Source organism: Oncorhynchus clarkii, chromosome 23, assembly GCF_045791955.1.
Source record: "Oncorhynchus clarkii lewisi isolate Uvic-CL-2024 chromosome 23, UVic_Ocla_1.0, whole genome shotgun sequence".
Taxonomy (NCBI): Eukaryota; Metazoa; Chordata; class Actinopteri; order Salmoniformes; family Salmonidae; genus Oncorhynchus; species Oncorhynchus clarkii.
This window is the reverse complement of record NC_092169.1, coordinates 21,689,762-21,705,927: the sequence shown is the minus strand read 5'-3', so window position 1 is coordinate 21,705,927 and position 16,166 is coordinate 21,689,762. Positions and strand designations below refer to the sequence as shown.

Genomic DNA, 16,166 nt, shown 5'->3' with positions numbered 1-16,166 from the left:
CAACTGAGCAAGAGGACAAGTACATTAGAGTGTCTGGTTTGAGAAACAGACACTTCATTGGTCCTCAACTGGCAGCTTCATTAAATAGTACCCGCAAAACACCAGTCTAAACGTCAACAGTGAAGAGGCGACTCTAGGATGCTGGACTTCAAGGCAGAGTTCCTCTGTCCAGTGTCTGTGTTCTTTTGCCCATCTTAATCTTTTCTTTTTTATTGGCCAGTCTGAGATATGGCTTTTTCTTTGCAACTCTGCCTTGAAGGCCAGCATCCCGGAGTCACGTCTTCACTGTTGACGTTTAGACTGGTGTTACTATTTAATGAAGCTGCCAGTTCAGGACCTGTGAGGCGTCTGTTTCTCAAACTAGACACTCTAATGTACTTGTCCTCTTGCTCAGTTGTGCACCAGGGCCTTCCACTCCTCTTTCTATCCTGGTTAGAGCCAGTTTGCGCTGTTCTGTGAATGGAGAAGTACACAGCGTTATACAAGATCTTCAGTTTCTTGGCTATTTCTCATGGAATAGCCATAATTTCTCAGAACAAGAATAGACTGACTAAGTTTCAGAAGAAAGTTCTTTGTTTATGGCCATTTTGAACCTGTAATTGAACCCACAAATGCTCGTGCTCCAGATACTCAACTAGTCTAAAGGCCAGTTTTATTGCTTCTTTAATCAGGACAACAGTTTTCAGCTGTGCTAACATAATTGTAAAAGGGTTTTCTAATGATCATTTAGCATTTTAAAATGAAAAACTTGGATTAGCTAACACAACGTGCCATTGGAACACAGGAGTGATCGTTTCTGATAATGGGCCTCTGTACGCCTATGTAGATATTCCATTAAAAATCTGCCGTTTCCAGCTACAATAGTCATTTACAACATTAACAATGTCTACACTGTATTTCTGATGAATTTAATGTTATTTTAAATGGACACAAAAAGTGTTTTTCTTTCAAAAACAAGGACTATTTCTAAGTGACCCCAAACTTTTGAACGGTAGTGTATGTATAACAAATAAATCCTGGCCGTGCGATGTGAGGACGACTACAATTCAACAGAGATTGTTCTGTCTGTGGTGTGTTACCGTAGTAACAGTGGTAGGGGTGGAGGGGGATGAGGAAAGGTTGGAGAGGCAGGTGAACAATACCCATTTGATACCAGTGTTCATCTCACAGGGAGATGAGGGGATGCAGAGACATAGTGTGAAGACATAACTGAAAGAGAACTCTGACAGAGGAACACCATCAATATGTTACTCTGGCAACTTACTTATATTCTCAAGTTCTGCAGTTCTGAATGTTTAAGCTTATTGACTACTTTAGTATTCCAAGCCCTAAATAAGATGTCCCTCGGAGGGGTGAAGAGCCAGATGGACAGAGCTGAGAAACGAGAGAGGAAGGGAGGGAAGGGGTGAGTGGGTGGTAGAGGGATTACTTTCTAAATGTGGACAAAGCCGCACTGTCCCTCCTGTTAAATCTTACTCTCCATCAGTCATGAGGTGCTAATGGGCCTGCATGCAGGGCTATCCCTCAGACATACAGACGGCCCCGCTCATACTTCCTCCTTTAAAATGACTTACACTTTATCTAGAATCTATCAACAGGCCTTGATCTCAAACATCATTTTAAACGACAAAGACTTGATCAAAATAATCTCAAAGTTTTTTGATAATTTCCTTGAAATATTGTTTATATATAATGAATTTAAATCATCACGTTTTGGTTAGCCTTAGTGTTGGAGAGGGTTGGTGGGAGGGCAAGGGTCTCTAGTGGGAAAGAGACCTGTCAGTCTGTCTGGCCTTTCATTGTGTTTCGCTAGGCTCGGTTGGCTCTCAGGACGTCAAGCAGGAAACTGCTAGCTCCAGGTGACATTTGCCCTTTCCAGACAGAGGTACGGGCTGTGCTCTCCCCAGTGGATTGAGCCTTTACCGTGTGGTGCAGCGTTTGAAAGGCGCCGAGTTGTGGAGGCTGTTGGCATTTGGAGCTTTCAGAAGGAAAAGAGTGACCCAACCTGCCATTTCACTACCACCAGGGGTATTGATTACCAGAGCCGATAGAATGCTGGGAGAAATGGCACAGTGTAGTGAATATGTCTGATATGTCTGGCTGGAGGAATACGCTCGGTCATTACTATAGTACAGCTAGGCCAGAGGTGACGTATGGAAGCAAGTCAGAGTGTGTATGATGAATGCAGAGCTCTTTGCTTCAATAACATAGCAACAATATTCAATCTGATCCAAAGCAATGCTACTACACAATAATAGTGATTGATGTTTGATGTAAAAACAGACCTTCAAAGTATGTGCACTAGGAATGTGCATCTTTCCCTTTTAAAACGATTTGATACGTATCTAGAAACATGGGCTTCCATACAATACAGGAACGATATGTTTTAGTTTGAAACGATTTGATACGTATCTAGAAACATGGGCTTCCATACAATACAGGAACGATATGTTTTAGTTTGAAATGATTTGATACGTATCTAGAAACATGGGCTTCCATACAATACAGGAACGATATGTTTTAGTTTGAAACGATTTGATACGTATCTAGAAACATGGGCTTCCATACAATACAGGAACGATATGTTTTAGTTTTAAACAATTTGATACGTATCTAGAAACATGGGCTTCCATACAATACAGGAACGATATGTTTTAGTTTTAAACGATTTGGTGTAAGTTGATTTGATTAGGGAAACGATTCAACATTTGTTGCATTTGTTCATTCTCCATTCGAAATGTAAATCTGCTGTTGATGGAGCTCATGAGCTGGGCCCTTGAGCTGGATCTTTCTGAGCTGACGTGTGTGTGGGGGGAGGGGGGGGGGTGGCATGGCACTGAGCATCTACCACCCCACTGTCAGTTAGGGGGCAATGTTTGCCTTTTGCCCCCCCCCGCACATACACTTTTGATCTGAAATCACCATCACCCATTAATGAATTTAACATTTTTGCAGATTAAAAGTTTGAGCTAGTAATGTATAATATTCATCTTAAAAAATGTTGCTATGCCATAGCCAATGAATACATAGCACAACTTTGGATTTCACCCCCGTCTCATAATCGAATGGTTAAGACCGTTTGGAAGTTGACAGACTCGGAGTGAGTCTCTTCTTCCACTTCGACCATGCAGTGCGGGTAACAAAAGTGATCGCGGACCTCGTTATGAAATTATCAACTTTACCCTGTATATCTAAAAATGACCATATATACACTGACAGTTTGGGTAGTTTTGCTTGAAACAATGGTGAACCTGAACAATCTACATGAAATCTAATGTAAGGCCCGATCAGCATGTAGTCTACCTATAGCCGATCCGCAAGTAGTCTACCTATAGCCGATCAGCATGTAGTCTACCTATAGCCGATCAGCATGTAGTCTACCTATAGCCAGCCGATCAGCATGTAGTCTACCTATAGCCGATCAGCATGTAGTCTACCTATAGCCGATCAGCATGTAGTCTACCTATAGCCGATCAGCATGTAGTCTACCTATAGCCGATCAGCATGTAGTCTACCTATAGCCGATCAGCATGTAGTCTACCTATAGCCGATCAGCATGTAGTCTACCTATAGCCAGCCGATCAGCATGTAGTCTACCTATAGCCAGCCGATCAGCATGTAGTCTACCTATAGCCGATCAGCATGTAGTCTACCTATAGCCCGATCAGCATGTAGTCTACCTATAGCCCGATCAGCATGTAGTCTACCTATAGCCGATCAGCATGTAGTCTACCTATAGCCCGATCAGCATGTAGTCTACCTATAGCCGATCAGCATGTAGTCTACCTATAGCCAGATGAGAGTCTCCAGCAGTAGCTTAGGTTACTTTTATTCAGGTAAATCACACATTTTCAATTGGCGCATTTAAAAAATAATAATAATAATACATGGTTGTCACTCAACTGTGGGGGTGTCTTTTCAGTGACAGGGACTGGGAGACTAGTCAGGATCGAGGCAAAGATGAACGGAGAGATCCTTGATGAAAACCTGCTCCAGAGCTTAATATTGCGTGAGCCATTTTACAAAGATTTGAATGCTGAACGTGCCTTCAGAAAGTATTCAGACCCCTTGACTTTTTTGTTGTTGTTGAATTTTACCCCCTTTTCTCCCCAATTTCGTGGTATCCAATTGTTAGTAGTTACTATCTTGTCTCATCGCTACAACTCCCGTACGGGCTCGGGAGAGACGAAGGTCGAAAGCCATGCGTCCTCCAAAACACAACCCAACCAAGCCGCACTGCTTCTTAACACAGCGCACATCCAACCCGGAAGCCAGCCGCACCAATGTGTCAGAGGAAACACCGTGCAGCTGGCGACCTGGTTAGCGTGCACTGCGCCCGGCCCGCCACAGGATTCGCTAGTGCGCGATGAGACAAGGATATCCCTACCGGCCAAACCCTCCCTAACCCGGACGACGCTAAGCCAATTGTGCGTCGCCCCATGGACCTCCCGGTTGCGGCCGGCTGCGATAGAGCCTGGGCTCGAACCCAGAGTCTCTGGTGCCACAGCTAGCACGGCAATACAGTGCCTTAGACCACTGTGACACCCGGGAGAGGCCTCACCCCTTGACTTTTTACACAATTTATGTTACAGCCTTGTTCTAAAATTCGTTTTCGTTACACAATACCCCACAATGACAAAGCAAAAATAGTTTTTTTAAATTTATTTTTTTATTGCAAATGTATAAAAAATGTAAAACCCAGACATCACTTTCATATCAAGTACCAGTCAAAGTTAGAACACCTACTCATTCCAGGGTTATTCTTTATTATTTTTTCTATTTTCTACATTGTAGAATAATAGTGAAGATATCAAAACTATGAAATAACACATATGGAATCATGTAGTAACCAAAAAAGGGTTAAACAAATCAAAATATATTTTATATTTGAGATTCTTCAGAGTAGCCACCCTTTGCCTGGTGGTGCCACTCAAGGACATTCAGAGACTTGTCCCAAAGCCACTCATGCGTTGTCTTGGCCGTGTGCTTACGGTCATTGTCATGTTGGAAGGTGAACAGTCCTGAGCTCTCTGGAGCAGGTTTTCATCAAGGATCTCTCTGTGCTCTGTTCATCTTTGCATCTTTGCCTCAATCCTGACTAGTCTCCCAGTCCCAGAACCTCCTGGACCAAGGCCCTTCTCCCCCGATTGCACAGCATGATGCTCCCACCACGCTTCACCGTAGGGATGGTGCCAGGTTTTCTCCAGATGTGACGCTTGGTATTCAGGCCAAAGAGTTCAATCTTGGTTTCATCAGACCAGAGAATCTTGTTTCTCATGGTCAGAGTCTTTAGGTGCCTTTTGGAAAACTCCAAGAGGGCTGTCATGTGCTTTTACTGAGTGGCTTCCGTCTGGCCACTCTACCATAAAGGCCTGATTGGTGGAGTGCTGCAGAGATGGTTGTCCTTCTGGAAGGTTCTCCCATCTCCACAGAGGAACTTTAGAGCTGTCAAAGTGACCATCGGGTTCTTGGTCACCTCCTGGACCAAGGCCCTTCTCCCCCGATTGCACAGTTTGGGCGGGCATCCAGCTCTAAGAAGAGTCTTGGTGGTTCCAAACTGCTTCCATTTAAGAATGATGGAGGCCACTGTGTTCTCTGGGACCTTCGATGGCGCAGACATTTTTTGGTACCCTTCCAAAGATCTGTGCCTCAACACAATCCTGTCTCGGAGCTCTACGGACAATTCCTTCAACCTCATGGCTTGATTTTTGATCTGACATGAACTGTCTACTGTGGGACATTATATAGACAGGTGTGTGCCTTTCCAAATCATGTCCAATCAATTGAATTGACCACAGGTGGACTCCAATCAAGTCATAGAAACATCTCAAGGATGACCAATGGAAACAGGATGCAGATGAGCTCAATTTCGAAATTGAGTCTCATAATAAAAGTGTCTGAAATGTTATATACAAGTATTTCAGTATTTTAATTTTTTTTCTAACAATACATTTACAAAAAATTCAAAAAATTCAAATTCAAAAAATTCAGTTTTCGCTTTGTCATTATTGGGTATTGTGTGTAGATTGCGTATGATTTTTTTGGTATTTAATCCATTTTAGAATAAGCCTGTACCGTAACAAAATGTGGTAAAAGTCAAAGGGTCTGAATACTTTCCGAAGGCACTGTATGTGCCAGATCAGGAATAGGCCTACCTCTCGTTGCTCAGCGTGCAGTTTGACTAGGCTATTGGTATTTCCTGGGGTTGTTCAGCATGCATAATGACTTCTAGATCAATAACTGTCAACATAATGACATGCTTAGTTTGACACTGAAGGAGAGGACGCAGTCGCCACAGAAGATTAGGTATTTCCGGGAAGAAAGAAAAAAAGTAATTTGAGTGAAAAACAGCCAATTCATAGCATTTCATCTATTTTCTTACCGATGCATGCTACATTTGGATTGCTCATATTTTAAACATTTGAACCGGGGACCAATGTGTATTGGGGAAATCGTTACATCCCTAATGTGCATGCTTTATACGCACAGTACCTCCGTTGGGTCCAGGGTCAGGGGGCCCCAGACTGATGCCGCCCCAGGAGTTGCCAGTCCACCCTCGCTCCCTCTTCACCCTCATCTTCCTCCTGCGATCCCATTCGTCGCGCTGTCGCAGAAGCTCTGCCTGCAGTTCCTGTTGCTCGGACTCCCCGCGGCGAGACATGATCTGTATGGTCCCGCTCTTCAGGATAGGAGAGTTCAACCCCGGCCACAGGAACCCACCGCGCCCTGAAAGAGAGGCAGAGAGAGGGTAGGGGGTTTGTTATGGGAAGGAGCATTCATTTGTCCTAAACGCTCCACTGCACTAACTCAACTCAAACGGAGCACTAACTTCAACTTTATTATACGTTACAGACTGTATAAAGAATAGTCTTCAGAGACAGACACAGACGGGAAAAATGGGGCAATGATTACAGGGAGTAGACAGCACTTCAACCAGTGTGACGAGGTGCAGCCAAAAATCACAAGAACATTGGAAGAGAAGTCACGCCTATTCTCTTCCAATGTGGTACTGATTACACAATCTTGTCACATCTGTAGGGTTTGATGGATTTGAACAGGGCCAGAAAGAGCGAGACTGACTGGGCCGCAGACATCTCAGCAATAAAACACTCTCAATGAATTTCCACTTTTTAAACGGCACTGAGATAGATGAAAAGAGAAAGAGGACTAATCTGTTCATTATAATTAATGTAATTAATTAAAATACTACTGGTAACAGATTAATAGTCTACTGCCCATTAGCAGAAGGAAATTCAGATCAAACTTTAGCCATCAATATTCAAACTCGAATTCAGGTTTGGCCTTAAAGACAGAAATATACATGATACCAACCAATCGTAGTGGGTTTACTCTTTCCCAACAAAGTCAAATGTTTGGGTTACAGGGATATTTATATATATATCTATGATTTAAATAGATCTAAAACAATATATCCATCTTACCCTCTCCGATATTCTGGCCTCGGTTCAGATCCTTCTTCATCTTCCTCTTGGTCCTCTTCCCTCGGCCCTTTCGAGCACCGGCACCAGTCTCTGCCAGAACTCCCCTCCAAAGCTCCTCTGCTGTCACTGCAATGATAACACACAGAAAGGGGGATTTAATTGCCAAATCTGACAACCTCAATGCAGCATCTTTGTCCAGAATATTGAAAACTATCATCTGGTTGCCTGTAGGACACAGATTTTTTTTTAAAGACATTTTAAAAGGGGGTGCTTATATTTGTCCTGTTTCACACACCTGTACAAATGTGTGGTGTGAAATGGAAATGTGTTTTTTGCATGTCTCACTCCCCATGAGACACACTCAGAGAGTGGGGTCACGACAAGGGATCATCTTAGCCTATATATATATATATATATATATATATATATATATATATATATATATATATATATATATATATATATATATATATATATATATATATATATATATATATATATATATATATGTTTTACCTACCTACAAAACTCTAGGAATAGAAAATTAGAACGCTAAAGAGTTTGAAAAATATTGAACCTTCTCTTTGATGTAGCTTTACTTGTCCAGACCGAGAAAGTAAACAAGGAAACTAGTTAGCGTTGCTACAGGCCACCCTTGTCCTCACGGACCTGAGTGTCTGAACACAGTCGGCATAATATTACTATTTGCAAGTACAAAAATGTTTTTCGACTTTAGTTTACAGAAGCAGCACAATCTCTCTGCAACAAGTCTGGGATCGACCTCCAACAAAAGAGCCCAGAAATTCCAATCTGCATCTACAGTCATACACTAATCAAACCTGCTAGAGCGCACTATGCATTCCAGCAAACAAACACCTGCTATTACTCAGAGAGCGAGAATGCTAGTTTGTTTTTCCCAAATAAAATCTATTTTCAGCCGGGCTGCTCGCTTCTCAAGGATTTAGAAGGAGATGCTCGGTGCCGCACAGAGAATCGATTAGGAGTTAATTAAAGCATGTGAAGGGAGATGTAACCAGTGTGTTTGAGAATTTAATGGAGCTTTGTACTACAGCAAAGCAACAAGGCACTAGGCTAATAAAAGCTGATTGTCAAAGAGCCAAACCTTGCTTGAGGCTAAATCTTGTGTCCTTGCCATGAGGAAAGTCTGAAAAGGGAGTCCTAGACCTAGATAGATAGTGTAGCAATTAATCCATTCTAGATCAACAATACTACCGGTCAATCAAAAAAAACTAACCTATGCTGGCAGCTTGGAGCGCTTCAATAGTCTCACTCCTGGGGTGCCAATGCACACCAACTTTGATGATTTTCCTCCATCTCTCCTTTTGGATGACACAACCATGCTACATCAGATGCCAGTCATGCCACTACAGGGATGAGGTATACAAAAAAGTTGAAAGGCACAAGAACAGGCCAGGCTTCCCTCTCAGTATGCAAGTTTGTTTTCCCTCATTTTGCCCATGGCAAGGAGACTTATTTGCTACAAGACTTAAAATAGGACGCAAACTAAAGCAGCTAACAGGCATACTGCATTTCTAATCCAGTAACGTTTGTTCAGAGATTAAATATAATCAAACATGAACTCTGAACAGTTCTGAACAGAGTTCTGAGTATTCAACAAAAAGATTCCAGCTCATCTCCAACAATGTCATGAACTAGTGAAAATATTATCTTCAAAGCACCAAGCCCTCGAGCAGAGGTCTGTTGAAAAGTTCATCACTCAGTGATACCTTCTCACAACAGTTCTTACATTGACACCATGTACAAGCAGAGGGACCCTGTTTTCTCTTCTCCCTTGATTCCTTCTCTGTGGCCAGTCAGTAAAGCTGGCCACTCAGATGTCTGACACCATTATGTGATTCTACAATTTTAAAATATATATATATATATATATATATATATATATATATATATATATATATGCATCAGCGGCATCTGCCACCAGTCAGTCAGTCAGTCAGCGTCTTTCCTTCGCAGTAGTAATGATCCTGTGTTAGGCTGCCACGACCAGCTATTAGAACGCCTGGCGTCAGGCAGAGAAACAATCATTTGAGTCCCACTGGGAAAATTCATTTCCCTCATGTTTTACATTAGTAAACCCAGGATCACATCAGCCTAGGTTTTTAGCTCAACTTATGTGATAAAGGTAACTAACTAAAGGGAACATAGAATCTAGTGATAATTCTGCAATTCCACATCTTGTGGAAAAGTGGACATTTTCCTATCAAAAAAAAGAACCAAAGCAGTCTTCCCAAAGCAGTTCAAATGGATGTCAGTCAATTGTGAAAACCCATTGCTAAAAAACCAAAACATCAGTATACACCAAAGCAAAGTATGATGATACAAAGCAATCAAAGTAACAATTTCTCTTGAGTACGTACACTGCAAATAGAAATATGTGCTGAGAGAGTGTCAACTGAAGGTGGCATGTTAATAAAGTGGGAGGAATGGTGGGTGTTTTGGGGTTTCCATGCATTGGCTGAGACGGAGCTGGTGGTGACAGATGTAGCATGAGTAATTATCTCAGTGAGATGCTGCAGGAAATAGCGTCGCTGCCTGCCACTGCTGTGTTGCGCTGATAGACACACACCTTCCTGTGGAAGCTCTGCATTTGACAGGTTCAACCACTGTGAATAGGTATCACTTAGTGAGCTCAGGCAATTTTATGTGAGTCCTATTAAAAACGCTCAAGTAGTTAAGCCTATATTATAGTGCTGCCTCTGGTAATACTGGGGCAGTATCAAGATATTACATTCGTAGACCAGATCCGAGTCAGAGATGATTAGCATTGTGAATATCAGCAACATTTTTGCGAGGGTTGACCACGTCAGAGCTGATGTCAGCAAATAATGACTTGATTTGTTCACTTGAAGAGCTTAGCTGATAATGACAATGATTTTATTGATTGGAAAGCTTCAATATAGGTGCGCTATTGACTCTTGAGAGTTAGGGAACATCAGCACTTACGTTTGTTGAAGAAACTGCTATGTCTGGTCTGTATCCAGGTAGCAGGGGCTGGTGGAGTAGCAGTACATAGAGAGGCAGTGGGTCTGGCTAGGTGAGAGAGAGGCAGGGCGCCCCCTGCTGTCCGAAGTGGTGCTACCCCTGAAACACAGCATAGAGGTAATGCCATTTACTAGTGTAAAATTACCTAGAACAGTTATAAATTAGCTAATGCAAATGATCCTGTCTTGTTTATTCTGGGTGTTAATGACAGGTCCGAGACGATATCAGTATCGCGATACTCGTTAGTATCGTGGCAAGGAAACAAAACACGAAGCGGATTTAACTTGTTTAGGAAAATATCCCTAATGTTGAAAACAAACATCTTTATGTTGTCATCCAGAATCACATGTACAGTCCCTCTGGAAAGTATTCAGAACTCTTTACTTTTTCCACATTTTGTTACATTATTCTAGAATGGATTAAATCGTTTCCCCCCTCACCAATCTACACACAATACCCCATAATGACAAAGCAAAAAACGTTTATTTTATTGGCAGTGATTACAGCCTCGAGTCTTCTTGGGTATAACGCTACACTGTAACTGTAACTCTCTGCAAACTGGAAACAATTTATCCGGAGGCTGCATTCATTGTAGCTGGGGATTTTAACAAGGCTAATCTGAAAACAAGACTCCCCAAATTTTATCAGCATATCGATTGCGCAACCAGGGGAGGAAAGACCTTGGACCATTGTTACTCTAACTTCCGCGACGCATATAAGGCCCTGCCCCGCCCCCCTTTCGGAAAAGCTGACCACGACTCCATTTTGTTGATCCCTGCCTACAGACAGAAACTAAAACAAGAGGCTCCCACGCTATTCCCTAACCAGAAACCGTGGATTGATGGCAGCATTCGTGTGAAACTGAAAGCGCGAACCACTGCTTTTAATCAGGGCAAGGTGTCTGGTAACATGACCGAATACAAACAGTGCAGCTATTCCCTCCGCAAGGCTATCAAACAAGCTAAGCGCCAGTACAGAGACAAAGTAGAATCTCAATTCAACGGCTCAGACACAAGAGGCATGTGGCAGGGTCTACAGTCAATCACGGACTACAGGAAGAAACCCAGCCCAGTCACGGACCAGGATGTCTTGCTCCCAGGCAGACTAAATAACTTTTTTGCCCGCTTTGAGGACAATACAGTGCCACTGACACGGCCTGCAACGAAAACATGCGGTCTCTCCTTCACTGCAGCCGAGGTGAGTAAGACATTTAAACGTGTTAACCCTCGCAAGGCTGCAGGCCCAGATGGCATCCCCAGCCGCGCCCTCAGAGCATGCGCAGACCAGCTGGCCGGTGTGTTTACGGACATATTCAATCAATCCCTATACCAGTCTGCTGTTCCCACATGCTTCAAGAGGGCCACCATTGTTCCTGTTCCCAAGAAAGCTAAGGTAACTGAGCTAAATGACTACCGCCCCGTAGCACTCACATCCGTCATCATGAAGTGCTTTGAGAGACTAGTCAAGGACCATATCACCTCCACCCTACCTGACACCCTAGACCCACTCCAATTTGCTTACCGCCCAAATAGGTCCACAGACGATGCAATCTCAACCACACTGCACACTGCCCTAACCCATCTGGACAAGAGGAATACCTATGTGAGAATGCTGTTCATCGACTACAGCTCGGCATTCAACACCATAGTACCCTCCAAGCTCGTCATCAAGATCGAGACCCTGGGTCTCGACCCCGCCCTGTGCAACTGGGTACTGGACTTCCTGACGGGCCGCCCCCAGGTGGTGAGGGTAGGCAACAACATCTCCTCCCCGCTGATCCTCAACACTGGGGCCCCACAAGGTTGCGTTCTGAGCTTGGCTGCTGCCAACACACTGACACTGAGTTTCTAGCCACTTTAAACAATGCTACCTTATATAAATGTTACTTACCCTACATTATTCATCTCATACGCAGATCCTCTCAAGCTCTGTCAGGCTGGATGGGGAGTGTCACTGCACAGCTATTTTCAGTTCTCTCCAGAGATGTTCTCTCAGGTTCAAGTCCGGGCTCTGGCTGGGCCGCTCAAGGACATTCAGACTTGTTCCGATGCCACTCCTGCATTGTCTTGGCTGTGTGCTTAGGGTCGTTGTCCTGTTAGAAGGTGAACCTTTGCCCTGTCTGAGGTCCAGAGCGCTCTGGAGCAGGTTTTCATCAAGGATCACTCTGTACTTTGCTCTGTTCATCTTTACCTCCATTCTGACTAGTGCCCATGTCCCTGCTGCTGAAAAACATCCCCACAGGATGAGTGACCATCTGGTTCTTGGTCACCTCCCTGACCAAGGCCCTTCTCCCCCAATTGCTCAGTTTGGCCGTGCGTCCTGCTCTAGGAAGAGTCGTGGTGGTTCCAAACTGCTTCCATTTAAGAATGATGGATGCCACTGTGTTCTTAGGGAGCTTCAATGCTGCAGACATGTTTTGGTACTCTTCACCAGATCTGTGCCTCAACAACAATCCTGTCTCAGCTCTCTATGGGCAATTCCTCCAACCTCATGGCTTGGTTTTTGCTCTGAAATGCACTGTCAACTGTGGGACCTTATATAGACAAGTGTACACCTTTCCAAATCATGTCCAATCAATTGAATTTACCACAGGTGGACTCCAATCAAGTTATAAAAACATCTCAAGGATGATCAATGGAAACAGGATGCACCTGAGCTCAATAGCTAACATTTCTAAAACTAAGTTTTTTCTTTGACATTATGGGGTAGTTTGTGGAAATTGATGAGGATTTTTTATTTGTATTATTTAAAAAAAAAATCATTTTAGAATAAGGCTGTACCGTAACAAAATGTGGAAAAAGTGAAGGGGTCTGAAAAGTTTCCGAATGCACTGTATGTGTATTTCACACAAATCTGAATATAATGCTTCTATGGATGTCAACCCCAATATATGTTCATGCCATCATCACCAATCAACTGCGTTACAGTAAAATGACTTTGGCTACCAACACCGATTTCTGTATTTTTGCCATGCTACCAGCTTATAGGAACAGGAGTTAGAATTTAGCAGTCACTTCTTCTAAAGCTGAAAGGGGACTTCTAAATGTTATTATTTCAGAGTCATTAAGACTAGTTTTTCAACCACTCCACAAATGTCTTACTAACTGTAAGTATACACTGAAAACTTTTAGCATCCTGAAAATGATTCCTCCCTCCAATGGCGGTACGCCGCTGCTAAGTGCATATAAGGATAACACTGGCATCCATTTGTGTGATTGGAAGGCACCCTTATAGCTCGCTCTCGTTCCAGTGTATTCAGTATCTCTATCCATCTCACTACATTTGCTACAGAGAGAATATTCCATGGACCTCCAGAGCCTTCTGACCAACTACCTGCGATCTCTCCGGAGCAGAGAAGTAAGCTCCTCGGGTGGCAATGTTTTATGCACTATGGAAACTTCCTTCACTATGGCTGTTTGTCTGTGTGATGAAATACACTCACCAAACAGTTTATTAGTCATGTGGCCATGGCTTACTATATAAAGCAGGCATACAGGCATTCAGTTACTGTTCAATTTAATGTTAGAATGGGCAAAACATGGGACTTAAGTGACTTTGAGCATGGTATGAACGTCGGTGCCAGGTTCGAGTGTCTCAGAAACATCCGCCTCCCTGGGCTTGTGTAGGGTTTACCGAGAATGATGCAAAATACACACAAAAAAGAGAATGGAAAATTTTGTGCAAGCTAACAGGCAGGCCACAAACAGACATAATGGCACAGTACAACAGTGGTGTGCAGAACGGCATCTCAGAACGCACAACTCATCGATCCTGCTGCTATTGCAGCAGATGACCAGACCGGGTTCCACTCCTATCAGCTAAAAACAAGAAGAAGCGGCTCCAGTGGGTACGCGATATCCAACAATGGACAATTGAGGAGCAGAAAAACATTGCCTGGAACATGATAAGCGAGTTCAGTTTACTTGAGTGGCCTGCACAGTCCCCAGACCTCAACGCAATACAGCATCTTTGGGATGAGACGGAACAGGCTGTTCACGTCAGCATGGACCAATATCCCTGTGGAATGTTTTCGACATATTGTAGAATACGCCGAAGAATTCATGCTTTTCTGGAGGCAAAGCGAGGTACGACCTAGTATTAGATGAGTGTACCTAATAAACTGTCCGGTGAGTATATCCCGGATGAGGCTAAAGATTAGGACAAAGAGATGTGAATATATACTGAACAAAAATACAAAACGCAATATGCAACAATTTCAAAGATTTTACTGAGTTACAGTTCATAGAAGGAAATCAGTTAATTGAAATACATTAATTTGCCACTATCCTATGAATTTCATATGACTGGGCAGGGGTGCAGCAATGGGTGGGCATAGGCCCAACCATCAGCCAATCCAAATGAGTGTTCCCTACTAAAGTACTTTATTACAGACAGAAATATTCCTCAGCACCCTCTCCCAGGCAAACCATCAACCCCCATAATACATTAGCAAAAAAACTATTAAAGTCTTGTCTTCTCATCAGTGGAATGATAACAGCAAGGAGAAGCAACCAACATTTTAAAATTAATTTTGTAAAAAATGTCTCATTATTTTGACCTCTCCACATTATAAATTAGAAGAACTGTAAACTCTTACATAACCTAGTAGCTAGAAAGGTAACTCAAAACACATTTTCGCCAAGAACAGCTGTTTAGCTGGTTAAATAAATGTTAGCCATGTGTTGGCAAACATTTATGTCCAAGTCAAGAAAGCTTACTGGTAGCCAGCAGGACTTGCCACACTAGTAGCCAATTCGCTGGTGCTTTTTCAAAGCCTATGTCAGACACTCCAGTGAGTGTAATACCAAAGACAGTAGCAATTCTAATTTGCTCAATATTATTTGAGAAATAAAAGTTGATTAGAATATATTGTTTTTTCTAGTGTGGGTATGTAATTCGTTTATTCTGTTGTTTCTAGCAATATTCATAAAAACATTGAACTTTTTTCCAATTTTTTATTTATTCACATTTTTTGCGGACTCCGTGCAGTACCTTCGTCGACCCCCGGTTGAATAACCCTGGCCTAGGCAACTAGTCATTGTCGTCACGCGATGGACCAGGCATTCATCCGAAAGCGATCCAAACGAAATATGGATATGAATCCCATTGTGATGGAATGGGTAGTTTACATAGCTAGCTGGCTGTCTGGCTAAATGACAAGCCGAGGATGACAAGCTATAGCTAGCTAGTATTAGCCATAGCATAGTGTGCCGAATTTGTCCATGAAAATATACATTATTCCAATAGACTACACAGTTCAGTATACAATCCGATTACATATTCTAGGGCCCTTTTTGGGTAAAACATCTGTGTGACAGAAATTTGTAATTTAGGAAATATATTCACCTCCCAGCGTAATTCGGAGGGCACAGCACACCCGTATGGACGCCGCCATCTTGATGTTGTGAAAGGTCCTGAATAGCATAACAGGTAGGCTGAGATGTGCCTGTAAAGAATGAATATGATTGAGTTTGTTTAATTGGGAAACGAGATAACGTTACATTATTGATAAACTTCAGGTAAATATGTTTAAAATGCATTTAGATGAAAGCTATATGAAATGTAATGAAAGTTATAGCTAATGAAGTACAGTGTTTTGATTTTACGCGTGTAGGCTACATCTGTCCCACATCTGATATTGGTATAGGGCTGACTGGTTAATAATTATTGGGTGGGGTGGCATATACTGTAACCCTATTA

General features: G+C 42.7%; 1 protein-coding gene across 1 annotated transcript in view; it reads right to left on the bottom strand.

Moving 5' to 3' along the window:
* LOC139381239 (mitochondrial ribosomal protein S5) overlaps positions 1–15,891 on the bottom strand; it is a 28,598-nt gene extending 12,707 nt beyond the window's left edge. The window contains exons 1-4 of the mRNA XM_071124714.1: positions 15,813–15,891; positions 10,428–10,565; positions 7,443–7,568; positions 6,493–6,726 (exon numbers count right to left, since the gene is read on the bottom strand). Coding sequence (XP_070980815.1) covers positions 6,493–6,726; positions 7,443–7,568; positions 10,428–10,565; positions 15,813–15,891 — 577 coding nt within the window. The remainder of the gene's footprint in view (positions 1–6,492; positions 6,727–7,442; positions 7,569–10,427; positions 10,566–15,812) is intronic.
* Between the last annotated feature and the right edge of the window lie 275 nt (positions 15,892–16,166).